The sequence below is a fragment of the Trachurus japonicus genome, chromosome 6 (assembly GCF_045865225.1).
Source record: "Trachurus japonicus isolate A0001 chromosome 6, Traja_1.0".
Taxonomy (NCBI): Eukaryota; Metazoa; Chordata; class Actinopteri; order Carangiformes; family Carangidae; genus Trachurus; species Trachurus japonicus.
The window spans coordinates 24,399,215-24,416,016 of NC_140912.1; the positions used below are offsets into that span (position 1 = coordinate 24,399,215).

Genomic DNA, 16,802 nt, shown 5'->3' on the forward strand with positions numbered 1-16,802 from the left:
GCTTTGAGGGCTGTAAACCTGTCTGATGAGTGAGAGACAGAGAGAGAAATAATAAGGAAAAAAAAAACACTTGATAGGTGCAATGCTGGAGAATCCTCGAAACCTGCTGCTGCTGCTTCAGCACCTGCCGATCTCTCCAAACTCCGCACACTCAGAAAAAAAAGAAAAAAAAAGAGGAGGTGAGATCAGGACCACTGACCCTCCACTTAGGTAGAAACGACCCCATCCCTCCTTCTCTTCCTCCTCTTCTTCTTCCTCCTCCTCCTCCTCTAACTCTATCCCTCCTCACCACCACCACCACCCGCTCCTTCTCGTCTCACCTCCTCCTCCTCCTCCTCCTCCTCCTCCTCCTCCTCCCCCCTCCATCTCTGTCCTCCTCATAAATCTATTGGTCGTGGTCTCGGCTCCTCTATCCAATGCTCTGCTGATCAGACTGCAGTTGTATTTGGGGGGGAAGTTGGCAGCTGGCGCGGCTCACGGCGAAAGGCGTTTCTCTCTCCGGCGCTTGGACAGTGGAATTATGAGCAGAGCTGACCCAGCCTCTATCACCCTGTCTTGAATTTGTTTCTGTTTTCCCACAACCGTCATAAATGAAACCGACCATGGAGATTAGAGTCCGCATCCTCTTGGCTTTCCTCGTCCACCAGGTAAGGACCAGGAGAGGTGTGCTTATGTGTGTGTGTATGTGCGTGAGAAAAGAGAAATGTGGTGACAATTTCCCTTAGATGAGCTCTTTCTGTCCGAGCTGTCTCGCTCTGGCTACTCTCTGTGTTTGCAGCTTGGCAAGTTTTGTCCCGAGTCTGCACGAAACGCACAGTTGCGTTCACCTGCACCTGCCAGATCCGACCGTGCCCGTGCCAAAGAGCAAGTTTCTCCCCCTCTTCGCCCCACCTCCTGTTTAGTCCCCCCTCTGCGCGCAAACCGTTTGTCATTCATGGCACTCCGAGTTTGTTTGTTTCTTTTCTCTTTTTTTCCTTTCTTTTTTTTTTAGTGGGGGCTCAAGAAGGTGTCGGGGGATACTGACGAGCTGCAGTGCTCGGCTTCACTTTAGGAATGCCTTTCACATTTCTTGTCGAGAGCGAGAAAGATGCAGAGAAACGGAGGTATGGTCGGATGAGAGAGAAGGAGAGAGAGAGTAGAGAGAGAGAGAGAGAGAGAGGGCGCAGGGTGGATCTTATGTCTATGTGCAAATCACGGCTTCAGCTCCTGTCTCCAGTCGCATCTATATTCCGCTCAGCCACCAACTTGAGCGTTTCTTTGGGCTTGTATCTGTGTGTGTGTGTGTGTGTGGGAGGGGGGCACACAGGCGGATGGAGGAGAGGAGAGAGTGAGAGAGAGCGAGAGAGGGCGACGGGGCGGGGGGTGACGGAGAGACAGAGAGAGAGAGAGGCAGGGAAGTAACTTGGCCGCTTTGCTGAGTTATTTGTGTCGTCTCTCTGGGTATTTTACTCAGTCTATTGCTCTCCACAGACGTGGACTGCTCGGGATATTTAATAAAGCCTTAATTCCCACTGTGATAGAGCCACTCGCCCGTTTGATTTGACTTTAATATGAGGAGAGAGAGAGGTAACTCGGAACAGCTGCTTCTGCCAGTCAAGTCTTTAAACTACTTTTTATATGCAGAGGAGGAGAGAGGCAGTTATATCTCATCACTGCATTCATCAGGTGACCGTGCCCTTGAGCAAGGGAGGGGTGCATGTATGCCCCTCTCCAGCTTGACCTCTGACCTTCTCATGCAGATGCACACACACACACATTGCATGCAGGCTAAATTCTCCACATGAAGATCAGGGCAAATTACTAAGAAGCATTCACGGCACAGTTTGCCATAATGACAGTGGCACTTGTGGTGGCACGCTGCAAAGGTTTAAGCGGCAGCTAATTTTAAAATAACCTAGCTGAGCCTATTTCTAAACAGAGCAACAATGGGAGAGCCCCGGAGCGTGGCAGGCAAACAGCTCATTTGGGAACTCTGTGTTGTTATACGCTGCTTTTCCCTCTCCTCTCTTCTCTCCCTCTCTCTCTCTCTCTCTCTCTCTCCGTCCTCCGGATGTACTGAGAAGCAGCAGACAGCACAGCTCATTTGGTATTTCATGTTTGACCCGTGTAGGCTTATAGTGCACATTTTCTGCTGTGCGTTATTTATTTTTAATTGGATAAGCTACTGGTTCATTGCCACGTTGTAGTTCCGTTTTCTGATCTGAAGCAGGGTAATAGTGCTTAGAAAGAAATCATCGAACTCTTTATTTTATTGATTGTGACCTGCCCTCTCTCTTGCACACACAAACACAAACACACATACACCACCCGCAGTGCACACATAGATTTGTGTTGTTGCAGATGTGAGGAGATTTTTAATTGACTAGACTCGTTTCCTAACCCTAGATGTCGTCAGAACTCTAAGAGTATCTGATAATCTCTTGTCCCACTCACACGTCTCCTGCTGTACAAGCTGAGGCTGAAACACTTTGCCAGACCTCCAGCAGGTGAGATGTATGGTGTTGGCCGTCCTTTGGCCTGCACTTCTGGGGCTGCCAGGATTTATCGGCTGACCCGGCTGCTCAAGGGGAATCTCTATCCTCTGGCTGTCCCACCACCAGGAGCAGGAGCTTTAAATATCATCACACTTATTCCACCTGACGTGTCATCCACATGGAAACTGTAAACACACATACACACAAATACCTGGAGCATCCAGTCTCACCCTCTGACAGTATAGTGTGTGGGATCGAACTGGATGCTCCTATATAGAAATGCTCAGGTATGGTGCCACATTCCTCTCCCACCTTCCTCACCCACGTACAGGGCAGACACCCACCCACCAAAGCAGCCCCCTCTTTGGCAATAAATCCCTGTTTTTCAAATGAATCACTAAGCAGTCGCTCCGGGTGGAGCAGCCATTCAGAATAAGCACGGCACAGCTGGGAGCTGCAGGTGCAAGGATTTTTCTCCTCTTCTTTTTTTACCCCCCTCTCGCTCTCTATCCCACTTTGATTCCCCCTCCCTGTCTTCTCTCCTCTTTGTCTTTGTTGCGTGTCTGTTTTTTTGTCTGACTGCACATCCCTCCCTCCCCTGTGAAACTATGGTCTTTTACCTCAATTAATGTGATTCTCCAACTTTAATCCCTCCGTTTATCTTCTCAAAACGCTCAGCACCGTTGTCTCACTTCACTCCCTGCTCTGTCTTAGTCAGCCGAGGGTGACGGTTACAGCTGCAGTTTAAATTCTCGGCTGGCAACCCGGGCATGTCTGCAGGAAGTTTTGCTTTCATGGACGTTTGTGGCGGCGGCGGCGACTGACCGACCGACTGTTAAAGTCGCTGTTTAAGCCACTGCAGGCGCCGGGAGAGACAGACCGAGGGAGGGAAGGGGAGGTCACGGCCTCCAGAGGAAAAATGTTTACGGTGTGGCGCTGAAGACAGAGAGTTGCCATGGTGTCCTGTTACTCATAGACAGAGCTGACCTTCGTGATGTCACACAAACACACACATCCAGACATGCCTGACTCAGACAGCCACACTTTATCCTTTTATCCTTCTCCCTGTCTCCCCCTGTCCTTCTGCATCTCACCCTCACTCAGTCCTGGATGCAGTTCATTGATCTAGCATTATCAAAAAAGAGAGGACACAGCCATTCCTGGTATGTCAGCGCCATTTATTATTCAGGAGTGCACCAAAACAAGCTTGAGGTATGAATGCACACATACTCAATAGCAGCCCATGCATGCTGAGTCCTGCATCATACTCAATTTCTGGCATTTTCCGTTTCTAAGTCGAGTCACTTCTTCAGTTGTGTCGTTTATTATCCTTCTTTGGTCAAGACAATGAAGGATGCTGGGTCCATGCACCTCCTGCTCCTCCCTGTGGTTTCCTGCTGTTGAACTGTACAGATGGAGCCATGTCATGTCCGTCATGGGCACAATGAATCATCCTTTCAATGCAGACCACCAGCTAGCCTCTTGTTCCTCCTAAGAGGATTTTTAGTGTGCCATGTTTCCCTTCACACCCTCCATCTCCCAGTTTCAGCACTGTTTTCTTTTGGAGAATGGTTAAGTAGTAACAGTATGACACGCTACAAAGGCTAATGATGACACTAATGAGGAATGCCAGTCATTAAGACAGGCTGATTTTTTTTTTTCTGCCTGTCTTCAGTTTCCTCCGTCTTGCCTCTTCACCCCCTTGCTCGCTTTCTTCTCACTTCTTATCTCCTCTTACACCGCTGTCTGATGTTTTCAGCTTCCATAGTCAAGCTGGCAGAATAAAGGGTTAGAGTTTGGAAAAATTGCAGAGAACTTTGCAATTTTAACAGCCCACTGGGACACACAAGCACTGCGAATAAAAAGAGCATGTAATGGCTCAAGTGAAAGCAGCCAATACAATCCAGCCTTTGCTGTCTAAATGTACCCTAGTGTTACTGTGGCTCCAACAATCAGCTGGCAAATAGGCTCTCTGGTGTAGGGGGTGGGGGGGCTTTGTGGTATCAGTCTCCTTCACTTTCTACTTAACTGTGTGTTTCCTGTGTGGCGGTACACGGCTAACCACAGGCTGTGGTGCAGGAGTGCTCTTCTGGGTTTAGTGTAGTTTTTTTTTTTTTTTTTTTTTTTTTACTGTTATTTACAGAGAGCATTTATCTCTAAAAGCTTCCTGTAAATGAGACACTCACATGCATTCATGCTGATCCGACAGGCACACACTCAGAAGTTTTAACCCAAATGGACACAGAAGGTCATGCATGGGGCAAATACACAATTGTACACCTGTGCACTGCTTTTTTTAAAATTTGTATCTCTCTTTTAACAGGGCTATCTAAAACACTGAGACTAAGTTTTTTTTCTTTATTCATCCATGTTTTCCCCCGGCGACTGTGGGCTGGACAGCACAGCGCTGTAATGGTCTATAAGGTCAAACGCTATCTTAACTTCACCGCGGGAGGGTGTGACCTTTGAGGGAAACACAGCCTTCTTCAATCTTCTCTCCCCTCGACATTGCCACTGTAACTCTCCTGAGGGAGAGGAGTGGGTGAGAGGCGGAGGGAAGAGGATGAGGGATAGAGATAGTGAGAGTAGTAATTAAAGTAAATATGTCCCTTTAGCGCTCCATTAGAATCTGCCTGCATTTGATATAAGTGGCCTAATTATGCAAAACGCCAATGGACATCGCGTGGTGTAAACGTGAAATGTGACAAGTGGAGAGAGGGGAGAGGGGAGAAAAAAAAAGGAAAAAGCCGGCATTCCTAGGAGAGTGGATTAATGGCTTATTTGTGAGTAGTGATGAGTTTTAATGGGTTGAGAAAGCACATAACAGACTGACAAACACACATGCACGCGCACACATACACGCACAAAAGGCCACAGTAGCCATGTGTGAAGGACACAGCAGTGCTATGCGATGATGTCCCTCCAGTTGATCACACTTTCATCTCAGTTTGTTCTCCCTTTGTCAATTTTGTGGTCAGACAAGCAGATGAACGGGATGCACGTAGAGATAACCCCCCCCCCAACCTTCAATAACAACACACAAAATCTTAAGTGTGTGTGTGTCAGAGAGAGAAAGTGTGTGTGTGTCAGAGAGAGACACACACACACCCCTCCCTCCCGTAGCATCCACTCCGACAAACACGCATCATTGCAACACAGATATTCATGATCTATTCACCCACTCTGTTTGTCTGTCTCTCTTCCACACTCACAAACATCCAGATATCCCCCCACACACACACACACTCTCTCTCTCTCTTTCTCTCTCTGTCTCTCTCATACACTCACAAGCTCATGTCTATGTTTGGCAGGAGGCACAAGTGATTGCGATGACTCTTCTCCATTGCCACGAAGTGTGTGGAGCCGCCAGCAGCACAGTGGGAGTATTCATGTGAGAGGTGCTGGTACTGCGGGCTCCCATTTCTTCCACTAGAGTAGTTTTGCTGATAATAGTAGCAGGATGATGATATTGTAACACATTAGCCTCCCAGTGAGTAATGCCCCATTGTTTATATGAGTCCTTTTCTTTTTTTTAAACATATTTAAAGTAATAGATGCGATGCAGACCACCCTGAGTCATGAATCAGATACCACTTAACATAGGTCACTGAATCGCTAGCTTCTCATCACTTTTGTTAATTTAAGCTACAGGGTCCAAAGTGGCTGGTCGGACATTTCAGCCAGCTGGACTTGATCTATTTCTTATGTATGCATCAGAAGCTGATTATCTCCCCAGCAGGGTTTCTGCAGGTAGATGCGCCTCTTCTATTTGCAGTGCATCCCTGGACGCTAAGTAGCTAAACTGATGGGTGAGAAATTATAATGAAGCAGATATAAATCACAGACACTCTGACTGGCACTGTGTTCCTGTCTGCACACTCAGGCTTTCTCCTGCCCTCATATATACTTCACTTATCAAACTAAACGGAGCGCCGGGGAGGAAAATTCAAAATGCTAACAGTTACTCACTGTGCCATAATAAGTACCTAAGGGTGGGAAAACCACCTCCAGACCTAGCCTCATTTGGGTTTTACATACAAATTTAGATGAAAACCTCATAGAGCATTTGAGGTCCTCGGTAGATTTTGTTTTCATGGTGGCAATTTAACAGTTTAATGAGGTCTGTAAATCTCTGAGCATGCATCTGAAGACTCAGCCTAAAGTATGTAATGCACAGCTTGCCCTATGCTTACTTTGCACTATCCCCTATGGATTAGTCCACCTTCGGCATACTAATGTGTGTAGTTTTTCCTTGCACAAAATAGGGCGAAAGTGGTAACTGGACCAACAAAACCTTTTTTTTTTTTTTTTGAGAAGAGCAATGTTAAACATGCACAACATCTGCTCAAAGAATAAACTTCACAATCCCTAAGTTTCAGCAAAGCACCTCATCTGTTCTGCAAATGGCATATGAAACAAATTGTTCAGACATGCACGAAGCAGGAATGAAGAAAAAAACAGGAAACAGCTGCACAGCTTCTTTACTTTATGAAGCTTTTCATATTGAGCATCTGAAGATTGTAATAGAGCATACAGTAGGTACTTCATTTACATAGCACTGTACTGTAAGTGCCGTGTGTGCATGCATATTAATGTCTACATGTCAGATGCTACAACAGTGGATTGAACGTGCAAAGATGGATGAAATAATAGAAGATTAGTTGGTGGCAGAGTCTTGCATTACTGTATGCTGATTAATGCATAATCCATGTTTACACTTACTTTGAATGTGTCACTTTCTAGTTGAATCAGAACTGATTTCAAGGTTAGGGTTTGAGAAAAATCTGTGGTTGTTATTGCTTAAAATAAACACCTTTTTTGTTGCAGTTGCAAAAATATCAAGGAAGCTAAAGATGCTGCATGTGGTCGTAGAGCTGATAATACAAGATGTATCATCACCTTGACTTTAACATTATTTTTAAAGCTCCAGTGAAAAGCGATTCTCTGATGTGACACTTTACTCCCGGAGCATGTGATGTGATTGTTTGAAGGCATCAGCCCTACTTTTCTATTCTCTCTCAACATGACTCTGGGGTTTTTCACTTCACTCCATGTTCAGCAAGTGTCTTTGAAGTAATCAAATCCCTCTCTGCTGTTAAACGGAACTGATAGCTGAGAAGGTCTTCTTGACTTTTACAAGAAATCACTCCAGCTTACTCACTTTATCTCTCTTTTTTTCTTTTTGTCTTAGCTGCTCCACAGCGTTTCTCCCCCCATCTTTTCCCTCTCACCGGCTCACTACTCACTCTTCAATTCTCTTCTCCTGTTCGTGGATGTGTCTCTAGTATTTTTTCTCATCTCCTTTCACTTGGTAGGTATTTCACATGAGACATCAAACCTTTCCCCTCTCTCCCCCTGAGTGTTAGCCTCCCATATTCTATAGCCTCCTGAATTATCCCTGCTACACTGCTGCAGCAGACATCAGTCAGGAGAAATATTTGACTGGTGCAGAAGAAATCAATCTCTGTCTGCCCTGATACCTGCAGTACCACCCCTGCTGCCTAGATGGCGACAAAATGCCAAATTTTATTTATTTTTTTGAAGGGTTGTCAAGGATAATTGCTACTCACACCCACTCTCTGTTCAAACTGTGTGCATGATGCACATGTGCAGGTGTGTATGTGTGTTTCTGTATGTGTGACTGCTAAAGCCATTTATGCCAGTGTGGTCCCTGGTTAGAGTGTTTTTACAAAGGTGCTGAGGTAGAGTGGCCATTTAAACTCCTGAACTTGACTATCAAGAAACAGACAGAAGGACTCATTTCAAGTGAGCCCACAAAGCGCTATATTGGTGCCTACACAGGCAGGTCGCTTCAAGGCAATTAGAATAGGTCTTCCCACTTATTGCTTTTGATGTCAGCATGTGTGGGGGAATGAGAGCGCCAACTTTTGCCTGCCGCTGACAGAGAGAGCTGCCACTTCAGCTGAATTCCTTTAGACACAATTAATGTAGTCCTCTATTCAAAGGTTTATCTCATATTAGTGCAGGCAGGTCCAAGGCTTTGAGGTTACAAATGAATTAAATGATGGGGAAGAAAGAATTAAGTGGGAAAAAAAGGGCAAGGATGATCTAATTGGACTGGTATAGGATCCTGCTCCTGCCAGTTTGATGCACTGGTTTTTCTATAATTTGTAGCAGTTTCACCTGCTTCCCCCTATTGTGTCCAGATGATCCTCCTCATGTTACTTACATGCAACAATTAAACTGGGGAATGTTATAGAAATCCTATATACAGTATATGACTTGCAGTGCATTTCAGTTTGCTATGTACACGGAGTGAAGAGCTCTCTTCAGCACAAATGAAAGGATTCTCATCTACAAAGCTTCTTCCTCCCGTTGCTTGGGAGCTGTAGACAAAAGGCCTGTTCGAGAGGAGTGTTAGTCATTAAGAGACCATAGGCTATTTATGTGTGGAACGAAGCACGGCAGTCGCTGGAAAGACAGATGTGACAGTTTTTGAGACAAGACAGAAATCTCTTTGATCAGTCCCCGTCGTGTTTTCTGTCAATAATCCAATTTGCACTGACAGCGTTGTGCTCGGAAGTGCACGGGCTATCACCATAACTGAGGTGATTGTCTCATCCGCCCATGAGCTGCAAGTTGCACATGTTGTTTGTATGAATCTGTGCTCACCTGCACCTGCTCTATAACACTTTGATATTAAGAGACTCTTTCGGAAGGACTCGGGATGCCTCGGTGAGTTCCCGTCTCTGGTGATCTACATGTTGCTCCTGCAGAGCTGAAGTACTTAAAACACGGAGTTTAGGGCACAGAGTTCGCAATCCATTTGGATAAGTGCTTGGGTGGCTATTTGCAAGCACACTTAAGGGCTTTTGGTGGAGTTGGTTGTGCTGCGAACCTCATGGGAAGGCTGAGGCAGCAGTAACCAAGGCACAGATGAGACTATGTGGCTTCAGCTGAGGCCTGGCAAGGTGAGAGCAGTGATTTCCATAGAGATGCTGCATCCACCCACTCGCACACATGCTGTGACTAATTCAAACAACTGAACAAAAAAAGTTCAAGGTTGTCATTTATTACTGTATTTACGTCCTGAGAGGATTTACCTTTTTCGTGCTACAACATTTTCACCTGACAACAGAGATATTGAAGAGCTGGCCTCCGTCCCTCTCATTATCAGAGCTTCACCTCTCTTGTCAGCGACATGGCGAGTTGCAGACGTGCTATAGGCTTCCTGCCGCAAAGATTCTCCGAGGAGCAAGCCGACTGGATTTGATTTTCATTAGGATTGCATGTCTTTACTGTCACATCCTCTCCCCACCTTGCACGCTTTACTGGAGACAATTTTCCGCTGTGGTGGCCCCCATACTGACGGCTTGGTTTTTCATGCCGCAGTAGAGTCACACCGGGTGGCCAGTTATCAGTGCATTCAGCATTACAGAGCCCCTCCGCCCTCCCCCCCCTCATCCCCCCCCACCCTCGCGGCTGACCTGCTCAAACAGGGCTTTTGTGCCTTTCCTAGAGTTGCACTGAGAGACATGTACTGCAGCTGTGCTGGGACAAGCCACGTACAGAATTACAGGGATTCTAGCAGGCTGTCACAAGTCAAACACTGTCCTCCTGCACAGACCTGGTCACACACACACACACGGAGACACACACGGAGACACACACTGTTGACAGACAATTGAAAGCTGAGACAGTACCAGCTCATGTTACTGCTCCACTGAGACTTTGAAAGATCGATGGGGGATAATTATTTCTAATGGAGCCAGAAGAGAAAGGAGAATGTCCTTTCCAGCCGTAGCCAGAATGGTGTACACATGGCACCTGGAGGATATGACTTTTTTTTTCTTTGAAATTTCATTAACCGCAAATGAGTGGACTGACCACTTTTATTTCCCTGTTATTAAACCTCCCTTGTTTAATTAGAGTCACTGCCTCTGGTGTTTTGACGGTATCTCTATGTATTTGAGCATTCATGACAAGAACATGCACCTTCATTACATGTGCAGGGTGTCTCTATGAACATGGCCCTATAGCCTGGGATTTCAGATACTCTATCTGGGCCTGGTCTCACTCTAGTGGTGTAGTACATACAGTTTCTTATTACTTGGACACTCAAATATCTACAGTATCCCCCATGAATGCTCACAGAAACATAACAAAACTGTCATGTTCTCGTCATGTGAGGATGTGATGGTTCAAGAGATTTCAAAGCAGCAAAATGGGGAGTGAGAACAAATAACTCCAGGGGGGACTGAGTGGAAATAAAAGCCTGATGTTCAAAGTTATATGTACATAAAGACAACATGTTGTATTACTGATTTACATAGATTAAACCAGATGTGATAAGTGCTGCAAAATCTGCAAAAGCACAAAGTCATCTGGGAGGTAAGAATACTACTAACAGTTAATTATTCAGTATGTGTGTGTTTGTTGCACATCTGATTTATCCACTCAAATACTTCTGAGGCTTTTTTTCATTTTGCTCACTAGAAAATACAATAAAATACAAAAGAGACATTTACTCTTGAACTTGAATAGCATAGCGCTTTGAGACACAGGAGCTGCAGGAATGCTCAAATAATTTATGGTTAATAATGGGACCACAGCATTCAACACTAATATAGACTTTTATTCTCAGTGTTCACCAACCAAAACACTTTAGAAAGCTAATGCACATGTCAAGTGTTTGACTCCACCAGGTGCTTCTTGATAACTCTCAACATCAAAAGCACAGACAATTTATTCTCTCTCCTAGTCTGAATGTGAATAGGCTGTAGCACTTAACTTTGTTTTTGTAGTGGGTGGGTGGAAGCTGCTTATGGCGTTCGATGCTGAAGTTGACTTGACTTTGCCAAGAAGTGATAATGTCTGTGTGGGAGAGCATACATTAAAATGATGAGACAGTGTAGGCTTTGACTTTTTATCCGATTTCTGAAGTTATAACATATCCAACATTATTTTTTTTAAACAAAAAAAAGAAAGATAGAAAGACAAAAGGTGTCTTGTCAGAGATTTCTGCAGAGAAATACATGGTCAGAGTCACAGTGGGGATTTGAAGTCAAAATTAGAGATGGGCACTGATACTTAAGGCACATTTTAGTGGCAAATGATTTAACTTTATACTGTATGTGAATTTCAACTTGAAGGTTTTAGCTCACCAGTAGTTTCAAATGATGATAATAGGTGATTTCCAGACCATGGATGATGCCAGCAGGTGGTAGGAACACCGACTGAAAATGAGCATTTAAGTGGGGATGTGTGGTCTGAAGAGTTACAGTAGATAAACCAGTTCACTCTCTTTTTTAATAAACTACATTAAAGAAGTGGATCATTATATTTGTCCAATTTGTGAGGAAGAACTTTTGCCTTTGGCTTGTACAACAGTTACAAAATGTTCACAGTTTAAAGAATCATGGGGCTTCACCACTGCTTTTATACTGTACATAGTGTGTTGGCAGTCAGATAAGTACTGCACTCAAGTCCTAAAGGTCAAATGAGTAGGTTCCTATTTTCCAGCAGTTGTCAAGGGTTACAGTACCCAAGCTTGTGACTTGACATTGATACCTTGACTTCTGAGATGTGACCTGCATCCATCAGCCTCTCTAGCTGAACGCACTGTGTCTGAGCTTGGTGTGCCTTTTTTTTTGTAAATGTGTTTGTCTGAGTGTGTTCGTCTGGATCCACCACCATTTTAATTGCCCCCACAGAGCCCTGATAGGATCCACAGGATTTTCTCTCTGCATTGGGGTTATACATGACATACATTTGACGTACAAGGTAAACAAATGGATTTATTCTCAACTCTTCTTCTCCCACATCACACGTACACACACACATTTTCACACATGCATTCACACATCCAGGCTTTCTTAAATGGACATACACATACACGCACACACACACATACATGCTCGCTTCTGGAAGTACTAATGAGAGTCTCTGGACGAGAGCTGGATGCCTCGGCTGTTCTCCAGCTCCACTCAGGGAACTGACAGCTGGAGCAAACGCTGGTCCAGCTGCACAGGTCCAGGACACAGATACACACATTTTTATTACACAGGGACAACCACTCTGCCATGCATCTGCGCACTTAATCTGTGAACCTTTTCTTATATTCATTATACGTGTGAAGTCTTGAATGTTTTTCTCCAAGCGTTGGAACTCATTTGCAGTTTTACTTAAACTTGTAGCTCTTTTTGTTTCTCTTCATCGGTTGGTTCATCCTTGTACGCTAGAGTTAACCCAGAATGCCTCTTTGTCCTTTATTTAACACCACAGAGATGGACCGAGTGTGAAAGCTGATTCACATTCAGCTCAGTTCAGATTAATTTTGCTCCACTCTCATGTTTGAGTTAATCCTAACTCTTCCTTAAAAAAAGAAAATCAGAAGTCCCCCAGGCATCTCAGTCTTCTTTCTCTCTGTCTCATCCAGCTATTCATTATGTTTGTCATCTTCTCCATCACTTTCTGCTCTCGTTATTCCCTTATTTTCTGCAACTTCACCCTTGCGGCTCCACAAAAAAAAAGAAGAAAAAAACTGAACTGTCTTTCTTGTTCACTCCTGCTCTCCTGTGCATAAGATCAAGCCCCTCTGCATTAACCGCTCTAAATTACCAGGCGGCCCAGCACCTCAGCTTCAACCTCAGTGTGGTTAAAGATGCAGAGTGGAAAAGACAGATGAAGAGTGAAGAGAAGAGAAAGAGACTAAGAGAAACTGGAGAGAGTGGAGGTAATGATACTAGAATGGTAGGAGAGGTGAGGCGGGTGGAGAGTGGATGGAAAGTAAAAGCGGATTGGGAGAAAGGGAAGAGATAGAGGAATTACCGAAGATGGAGCCTCTGTGGCAGCGTTGATGTGTGGACAGTGGGTGGACAGGGTCGCTGAGTTGTGGCTCTGAAATGGGTCCTGACAGAGTCATTTCTCACGTGGAGATTTACCCAGGCTTTTTCAAATGGTGGGAGGACGAGAGTGAACGACCCCTTCCACTTGTCATGAATATTTATTAAGTAAGAGCATTCGCAGGCTGCTGCGTAGAATGACAAATTGTGGACTCCGAAGCAACTACCTATATTCTATCCCCATTCATTTCTCCTCCCGTTTTCACCTGCGACTGGCTCTCACCTAACATATGAGCCTGTTTTCAGCTGGTTGTTTGATGTGTCTGGAGCATTTGGAACATTTGGATAAGGGACACACATAAACAAAAAAGTCAGGTGTAAAAATATGCATGAAAACATTCAATACATTTAAACTTGTAAAGTGATGAAAACGAACTATTCCAATATAGATTGTAGTTATGAATCAGCCATTGTGAACATGTAAAATACATGTGCACTAGAATTTTAAGTGTTCCCATTTATCAAAAAAGATTTCTATTTGTAGAAAAGATTAGTATTTATAATACGGAGACTGGTGAATAAAATGCGTGAACAAATCAGTGGGATGTAATAAAAGAGAGCCAAAGACACTAATATAATAGCACTCTACTCAGAGACATTTGTCTAATACTGACTAAAGAATATAGTTAATTCCCTCACTGAGCACTGCAACACAGCCTTTATTTCTGCAAATCACCACAAAGCTTCTCTGCAGGATTTTGTCCAACAGTGGTATTGAGGTCTGATCAAAGCAGAGCAGTCAGATATAAGAGTAAACCAACATTTTTAATGGTAAAATCTATTTCATCCAGTCCCACGTCAATGTAATGTTATTTTGTTTGCTAGTTGTGATTGTTTAATCTCTCTCCTTTTGTGGGTCTCCACCAACTCCTCAGTGTATTGTGTTGCTTTTTAGGAATTGTATCACCACCACCATTGTGTGACTACTTTATGGTGCATGTAGGGTTTATAAGAGATTTGCCTGAAAGCGGCAGCTAGTTGTAGCTTTATTTTTTGTGGAGGAGCCTGGTGAGATCACAAAAGTTCAGTTTCATTACTTAAACAAACATATCTTTGTGCTCAGCTGAAATCTGGTATTTTACCATATATGGTTAAAATTACTGTAGATGGTGTTTGAATTTAGAAAAAGAAAGGAAAGTGGATTTCAAGCATGTGCTGTTTGACTGATATTGAAAATTAGCTTCATTTAGTTATTTTTTTCTTTTTCTACTGGAACATGACACATTTTCTGTGTTTTGATGTTGTCACTATATAATCCCATGTGTGTGGTGGTCCTGAAAGTTTAACTCAATACATTTTGTATTTGTGTATTGAGTTGTGTTCTGAGTTTTTGCAGCACATGTGCTGTCAAATTTATGAAGATGTTTTCTGAATCTGTACTGTATTTCTGTCAGTGCATGTGTTTTCTTAACTCACAATGCACTGAGCTCTCAGGGCCACCAAACTTTAAACCACATCAGAACATAGTTTGCATGCAGCTGTATTCTGCAACAGTTTTCTGTTTCTAGTTTGTGCTCTAATTCTATCATTACTTGTTCTCGCCTTGATCTCCAGCAGCGTGACATCCTGGATTTCCCAGCTTGACCCTCCGCTACCCAAAATTGAAGGAATGCCATATCTGAAAATGTAATGGCTTTGTTTATCAAATCCGTTTTTATCCAGCATGTCCCCATGTGGCCAAACAGAAAACTCTGAAAAACTGGATTCAAAATGTCTTGTACACAAGTTTGATGTACAAATGTGTCTGTTCCTGTGGCTCGAACATTTTTGCTCCATCATTATCTCTGTGTCTGTTGTGCTCTTGTTAGGGCCATTGTGTTCTCTAAACACCAGCTTTATGATCATATTACCAGGCATGGCTGCAGAGATTTGGAGGGTGATTTGGATTCAGGTTGGATCATCTGCTAGTAGACATCAGCCAGGGAGCTACAGGTTGGCTGAGCACAGTGCCAGAACTGAAGTGTTGAAGACAGAGCTTCAAAGCAAATTGATAAAAAAGAGAAATCCATCCAGCTCAATATTGTGATGCTTTCACTTGGCTCTGCTTTTTATGGTGTCATTTCTTTACGTTCATCTGTAACAATCAAGTCTCCATTTCTCTTCTTTTAACCATGTATTTGGTGCACGGAGACCAATAAAAGCCTTTAATGAGAGTCTGCAGCTGTGAAGTAAAGGGAATTAATTGATGATATTTTAGCCAAGGAAGCACTTGAAGGATAATACGTCTGTCAGATGTAATAGCATCAGCGCTAATGTTTCACTCATTAAGAAAGACATCCGAAAGGCTGTTATCAAATGGTTGTGATCAGCACTCTTAAAGAAGAGGTAATGCACATTGTTCACGCTGCTTAGCTGGCTTCTGTACATTTCCTGCACAGGAGCTCGCCGACTTCGCGCTCTATTACTCTCACAGAAATGGAAAATGGATTCGGAAAAGAGAACCATGGATACAATTTTCCTGTAAGTCGTGTGGTAAACAATGGTGACAAGAACAAGTTTTCAATAACTTTAAAGCAGAGGCTAGAGAAATAACAAATAAAGTGCCTTCTTGTTTCCCATTATTTAATTTTCACTCTGTTGTATTACAGGGGGAGTAAATAAGGAAGGATATGAAAACTGACAAACAATAAACAGGCGTGCGTATGTGTTTGCAAGTGTTGGTGGGTTCCTATATTTCTCATCTTTTGGTTGGCTTTTACACGTGGCCTTGTGTGTGTGTGTGTGTGTGTGTGTGTGTGTGTGTGTAGCATTGTGGTGAGTGGAGAGCGTGGAAAGAGAATGGTTTGAGGCAATCTTTTTTTATCCTGCTGGATCTCTCTCTGGGTGCAGAGATTGGGCTTTGTAGTTGTGATTGGAGGGAATTAAGGCCTGCCTTTGGTAGCTGGCAAGACAACAGAAGCAGACAACTGGGAAACAGGTTGAGCCTGTGGCTGGTGTGTATGAGTGTGTGTGTGTGTGTGTGTGTGTATGTGTAGTTAGAGAAAGAAAGAGGGAGATTAACTCACACCATCGCACATCATTCAGCAGCTCCTCCAGGCCGCCCTCTTCCTCTCACCTTGGCCATCTGCACATAGATAACTAACTGCACTGAAAGGACTCCTACAGTTCACTTGGCAGCTTCATTGACATTAGATATATTTGATACCACATTATGCTCTGTTATATAATAAGTCATTTGTAGTTTGTGTCGCCACATCATGCAGCTGTGTAAAATAGCACGGCACGTTCTAATTCTTTACTTTTTTTTAATTTATTTCTTTAGATGTGCAGCCACCTTGCAAACGACCTGATTAGTCAATGAGTTTTTAAGTAATTTAAAGGGATAGTTTAGGTTATTTTGATGTGGGAATGTGTGAAGCAGTCATGCATATTCAGTATGTCTCTGTGTGTGTGTGTGTGTGTGTGTGTGTGTGTGTGTGTGTGTGTGTGTGTTACCTGCAGTGGATTCAGACCAGTGCCCTGC

General features: G+C 43.8%; 1 protein-coding gene across 1 annotated transcript in view; it reads left to right on the plus strand.

The window, feature by feature from the left end:
- The first annotated feature begins 392 nt into the window (after positions 1–392).
- Positions 393–16,802, plus strand: part of cdh13 (cadherin 13, H-cadherin (heart)) — a 295,317-nt gene continuing 278,907 nt past the window's right edge. Inside the window, exon 1 of the mRNA XM_085779939.1 lies at positions 393–647. Within this exon, the coding sequence (XP_085636065.1) occupies positions 591–647 (57 nt within the window). The 5' untranslated portion in view covers positions 393–590. The remainder of the gene's footprint in view (positions 648–16,802) is intronic.